General features: G+C 43.6%; 1 protein-coding gene across 1 annotated transcript in view; it reads left to right on the top strand.

Moving 5' to 3' along the window:
• The first annotated feature begins 432 nt into the window (after positions 1 to 432).
• LOC126187980 (uncharacterized) overlaps positions 433 to 6,725 on the top strand; it is a 94,133-nt gene continuing 87,840 nt past the window's right edge. Inside the window, exon 1 of the mRNA XM_049929380.1 lies at positions 433 to 505. Within this exon, the coding sequence (XP_049785337.1) occupies positions 433 to 505 (73 nt within the window). The remainder of the gene's footprint in view (positions 506 to 6,725) is intronic.

Here is a 6,725-nt window from a genome sequence, read left to right as displayed (position 1 = left end):
AGTGTTTAGCTGCCAATGGGAAGTACTTTGAAGGGTGCAATAATGTTGTTTGGAAGAAGAAACTTTGATTGATAACACAACAGTTTCATTACTTGTCCCACAGACCTCGTATATTTCTAAATGAAATACACAATGAGTGAAACCATCCAGAAACTACGGAAAATCTAAATCAGCATGGCCCAACGGGGATTTGAGCCAATGTCCCACTTAATGCGAGTCCATTTTCTTAACCACTGCGCCACCTCGCTCGGTCTGCATCGGAGGGATGTGCAGAAATCTTACTCAGAAAGTGAGGTTCCTTTATTTATGCGATAGTGTTTACCGCCAGTAAGTAATTATGCCCTCTGCCCTCGAAGGCGGAAGAGGCACGAAAAGCCAATAGCGCGCGAGGTGGGGCGTGTTGGGCGAGTCGTGTGGGTTCCAGTCCGCAAGATGCCAGGCAACAGTGAAGACACCCGGCCGTCTAGGGGGCAGGACGCGGCGCGCAGGGAGAGGCGGCGTTATCGTACGTATGATAACAACAATCTTACTTGCTAGGCAGTCGTAGGTCCCTGCCGTACCGGCAGTGACCGCGGCGAGGCCCTGTGAAGGTCTAAACATGATGTGTTTAAACTGGATAGAGGAAACCTGATAAATGTAGAGCCAACGGAACTCTGGACAAAGCAACAATGCCGCTCCAGTTGATCGTGCTACCATGACTAGATGCCAGTAACGAAAACGTCTACACTTCATGCCCGTCCACAGGCATAAAGAAACGATTTTAATCGCTAGTAACTTCGTCTATGTGATGTATAATTTTGCCTTCGGTGACGACTATATTTGATACCTTGTATAAGTACAGAGACTCGCTGATTTGACTAATGTGTTGTATAAAGGTACTTAAGTACTCAGCGGAAACACGAGTTTATGGTTGCACTTGCAATTTACGACATAGGTGTTGCTATTGGATGCTGTCCAGAGTATAATTCAATCCCATATTCACCAGTGAACATCCGGGAGAATATTGGAATATCGCATTGTTGTCCTGGGCAGGTTCGTCGCGTCGCGGAGTTTGTTTACCGTTGCCTTCGACCAACTTATGAAGTGCATGCATATTGTGTAGCTGTGTCGTTTATGTCTATGTGCTGTGTTCTTGTGCAGTGTAGTGTCGTATTTGTGTTATTACTCTGAGGCGACAAAAATCATGGGATAGTGATACACAAATGAAGAGATTTCTTACCGGGTACCTGGCTATAAAAGGCAATCGAGATCTCCGTAAGTGTTGTATGGCAGTCAAGAGAACATTTTCAGGACTAAGAACATAAATAGGCGTCCCATCTAATTTGGACACTCCTACTATTTCCTAAAAGTTTGAAGATGTCAAAACAAGTGGTTTTATACTCGTAACTTCCTTTATCTGTCGAAATAGCGAAAAAAGAGGGCTTTTCCAACCAAAAAAAAAAAAAAAAAGGTTCAAATCGCTCTGAGCACTATGGGACTTAACTTCTAAGGTCATCAGTCCCCTAGAACTTAGAACTACTTAAACCTAACTAACCTAAGGACATCACACACATCCATGCCCGAGGCAGGATTCGAACCTGCGACCGTAGCGGTCGCGCGGTTCCAGACTGTAGCGCCTAGAATCCAACTAAACTTTTCAATGACATTATGGTTTTTGTGAATAGCGCTAGAAGATGCAATTTACTCAACGAAAACGTAAAATAAACACAAAGCAAAATATATCTGACATTGCTTCAATACTTCGTCGAAAGTACATAAATCATGCTTCTATTATTCATAAACAACTTTCGCATTGATCACTAATAACAGGACACTCTTGCTTTTGATCATGATGAAGAACGTTCTATTGAGAACGAAATAAAAACAATAATTGTAAATATACTTTTATGTTTGTGCATGTACATTGTATCCGCATCAAAAGGAAATGCTTTAATTACACAAAAAGCGCAGAAGTTACGCGATCAACCAATTTTTATTTCTCATAAAATGCAATTTATATTCTGTAAGGATATAAAATACACAGTGGACTAACACGTAATGATTTGCGGTTCTAATTATGTGCAAAACAAACGACCAAACAAAGAGAAAAACAGAAAAACGTCGTGGGCTCCCAGGTTCTCTCTTACAAATTCATTTAAGTTTCTTTTCTTATCAGTTCCACCAATACTACAGTTAATCCCACTATTTAACACGTCATTTATGTAGCGCAACTGTACTAGTAATGCTATCTGGTGTTGAAACCAATCTTCGGATAGATGACAGCTTTACCATAATGTCAATAAGGAGTGTGATCAACCCGGTCAGCGATACAGCTCACAGCTCACAGAGAGTTGAGTAACGATATGATTTTGGTGTCTACGACATCCACCAGTGATAGTCACTTCTATTGTTAATATGAGAATGTAAAGCTAATAGCATTTGCTACATAGCAGTTATGCTCATCAACACATTTGTACAACTACAATCAATGTCAACAATAATAATAATAATAACAATAACAGTAATAATAATATACATAACTTGTCTCAAAAAAGAAAGAATTGTTTCTGGGGAATTTTGTTGTTTTGAAATAATTAAGTACAGTTTAGGGCAAGAACAAAACACTGTTTAAGCTTTCGCTACTCTCCGTTCCGCATTCTTGTGTTAGTGGGAATTTTCGTGTTTTTTTTTTATTTTTTCGGACAAATGTACTAATCCCTAATACATCTTTTAGTTACTGAACTAATTTCGGCGCAGAAAAATCAGACATTCTTAAGTTGCACACAAACAATAACTTTTGCTTATTATACACTTCTTTCTTAAATGTTCGCTTGCGGTCACACTTATTTGATTTCGTCACCTTCTCAGTCAACGGATGTGCCCTGCAGCTAACTTTTCCTGGTAATTTTCTTTTCGGCTAGCACTTGAAACAGATTCAACAGAGTTCATGTTGACACTGCGTACGAGAGTCGAGTCCTACAAGTTAACAACCAACTCCAAACACAAACCGCCGTGGAAATGACTAAATTCAAATTGTACTGCCTACTAACATGGTCACTTGACTATAATACGAATGAGGCGCTGAGGACCATAAGGGCCAAAAGCACACCGTCGTCGATACTACATTTAAGTGAATGTCAAAGAAGCCAGTAAGACAACTTTTGGTGAACAAATGTCAGAAGCATGAATAAAAGCTACAGTCTCACAATCGACGATGATATGCTTGATGGTTCTCAGCGCCTCAAATGGATTAATGTGTGACAAAATCCAAAATTTAATATAGTATATCTCATTCAGAATCCCAAAAAATAGATTTTCCTATCAGTATAGTTATAACATATGCTGATGTCCGATCTAATTTTACTGTATAGCGAGTAAATTTGCATATCTAAGGAGTGTCCTACGTCTAGCAGGATTTATGCGAAGCGAATGGGGATAAAAGTCTGCTGTAGTGTGTTACCACCTGATGGCATTGACATAAACTTGTAGTTGAGCGGTAAGGGCTAGCTGAGCTCACTGTGAACATGCACGTTGTTTATCCAATCCGTATGTATTTGGCCAGTAAGGCAATTACGTCACGCCAGTTACGCGTGAGCAAAAGCTCCTTAAACCGTGCACAACTGAAGGTGTGCTCACGACCCTGATGTCAAGTTTCCCGGAATGCCGTGTATTTCAGACTACAGAATCTGCATTAAGTTTAATAGCAATCAAAGGAAAAAAAAAACAATAAATCCACAACATATCAAAAATTAGGGTGTTCTAAAGTGTTCTTGTGCAATAAGCTGGTCAAATGTGGATTCACAATGAGGTGACTTTCTAATTCTTGTCAAGACGAACACCCTTTTTATTTCCTTAACGGTTCCAGGTTTTATGCAAGTGATGGTATGCTAAGAGGCACGTACTTTGGTATGTATTAAATAATTTTAACTCTAGTATAGACCGTGATACTGAAGCAAGTACGAATTTTTAAAAATAGAATGACATACTTTTTTAACAGCATCCGAAAGCGCTCGAAAAGACGAGTACAGGGACATAATACTTATTACTTTTGAGGTTGAAACTCTTCGCAAAGAAGCCGCGAAATATTCTGAAACTGAAAAGCAAGCCGGCCGAAACTACACTCCTGGAAATGGAAAAAAGAACACATTGACACCGGTGTGTCAGACCCACCATACTTGCTCCGGACGCTGCGAGAGGGCTGTACAAGCAATGATCACACGCACGGCACAGCGAACACACCAGGAACCGCGGTGTTGGCCGTCGAATGGCGCTAGCTGCGCAGTATTTGTGCACCGCCGCCGTCAGTGTCAGCCAGTTTGCCGTGGCATACGGAGCTCCATCGCAGTCTTTAACACTGGTAGCATGCCGTGACAGCGTGGACGTGAACCGTATGTGCAGTTGACGGACTTTGAGCGAGGGCGTATAATGGGCATGTGGGAGGCCGGGTGGACGTACCGCCGAATTGCTCAACACGTGGGGCGTGAGGTCTCCACAGTACATCGATGTTGTCGCCAGTGGTCGGCGGAAGGTGCACGTGCCCGCCGACCTGGGACCGGACCGCAGCGACGCACGGATGCACGCCAAGACCGTAGGATCCTACGCAGTGCCGTAGGGGACCGCACCGCCACTTCCCAGCAAATTAGGGACACTGTTGCTCCTGGGGTATCGGCGAGGACCATTCGCAACCGTCTCCATGAAGCTGGGCTACGGTCCCGCACACCGTTAGGCCGTCTTCCGCTCACGCCCCAACATCGTGCAGCCCGCCTCCAGTGGTGTCGCGACAGGCGTGAATGGAGGGACGAATGGAGACGTGTCGTCTTCAGCGATGAGAGTCGCTTCTGCCTTGGTGCCAATGATGGTCGTATGCGTGTTTGGCGCCGTGCAGGTGAGCGCCACAATCAGGACTGCATACGACCGAGGCACACAGGGCCAACACCCGACTTCATGGTGTGGGGAGCGATCTCCTACACTGGCCGTACACCACTGGTGATCGTCGAGGGGACACTGAATAGTGCACGGTACATCCAAACCGTCATCGAACCCATCGTTCTACCATTCCTAGACCAGCAAGGGAACTTGCTGTTCCAACAGGACAATGCACGTCCGCATGTATCCCGTGCCACCCAACGTGCTCTAGAAGGTGTAAGTCAACTACCCTGGCCAGCAAGATCTCCGGATCTGTCCCCCATTGAGCATGTTTGGGACTGGATGAAGCGTCGTCTCACGCGGTCTGCACGTCCAGCACGAACGCTGGTCCAACTGAGGCGCCAGGTGGAAATGGCATGGCAAGCCGTTCCACAGGACTACATCCAGCATCTCTACGATCGTCTCCATGGGAGAATAGCAACCTGCATTGCTGCGAAAGGTGGATTATACACTGTACTAGTGCCGACATTGTGCATGCTCTGTTGCCTGTGTCTATGTGCCTGTGGTTCTGTCAGTGTGATCATGTGATGTATCTGACCCCAGGAATGTGTCAATAAAGTTTCCCCTTCCTGGGACAATGAATTCACGGTGTTCTTATTTCAATTTCCAGGAGTGTAGCTACTGCATTGTAAACACGCTCATGCCAGGCTACGTCGTTATATGAAGCGTTTCGGTTGTTTACTTGTCTGCACTGCAGAACTAGCAGGACCTGCATTGTTTACTGGTGGTTCATCTCTGCTTCAACATTTCTTGCATGCAGATATTTATACGAAAGAGGAGACATTAGGTATGCTACTTTTATACGGCGAATGTCAAACAAATGGTGTCGAAATGATAATGGAAACTGCCTGACAAAACTGTAGTTGTTTCCACAAAAACGTGGACCAGTACACACATTTGAAATAGTTTTTTTAATCCCCATCTGATGCGCCAGAGGCTGCATGTGCCCTAGTTCTACATACAAAAACCGTAGCTGACCCTGAATCTATGTCGTATAGGAAATCTTAGTAGCGTAGGCCGATCTTGCTGTATATAACTACGGAGCCTGGCATGACCGACTCTGGCCACATTGCTTTCTAGTTTTAGGACATTTCAAGGACTCTTTTGCGAAAGTTTCAATGTAAAAACTAACGAACGCTATACCACTGTAACTGTCTTTCCAAGAGATACTGGACGCAGTTGTGAAAGGTACACGGTTCCACTAAAACAATGGGACCAGACAAATACCGAAAAATACCCGTTATTCGGTCCTAAAATACCGGTATCGGTTTTAAACGGTCAGGTTCATCTGAGCAGTCCATGTTCGCAACGACCTTCTGCATATCTGGTCTGCAGTATTTAGTTCGCATTTAGACCTACCTACCGCAATGCAGTTTTTGCACAATCCTGAGTAAGTAGTCCAAAAGTGCAGAGTATTTTCCGGCTATGGCCAAATTGAGTAAATTTGCTTATAAGTTGATTACTCTGCCTAGTGCTTTTACTTCGGAAGTTATAAAAAGAATAATATCAGTATGGAGAAGATCAGCAAAAGACTGACTTTTATGCTTAACGCTTTCGCGCTGGTCTTTTGAAAGAGTTAAAAGCTGAAAAAGAGGGCTGTTTTAACTACCCAGGGCGAAGCGGAACTTATGTTGTTGCTGTTTCTTACATCGTAAGTAAGAAGAAATGACACTGGAATGAGAAAATCGGTAAGTGCTTATAAGAGACTTGACGTTGAGATTTTGGCAATTGGCAGTAGCTATGCTGATCTGAAATTTTATGCTGTTATATCGCCTTCGTCGTTGAACCACAACATTCCGGAAATATGTCGTGCCTTATAT

This window comes from Schistocerca cancellata, chromosome 5 (assembly GCF_023864275.1).
Source record: "Schistocerca cancellata isolate TAMUIC-IGC-003103 chromosome 5, iqSchCanc2.1, whole genome shotgun sequence".
NCBI lineage: Eukaryota > Metazoa > Arthropoda > Insecta > Orthoptera > Acrididae > Schistocerca > Schistocerca cancellata.
Note: the sequence above shows the minus strand (reverse complement) of the source record. Positions and strands in the feature narration are given on the sequence as shown.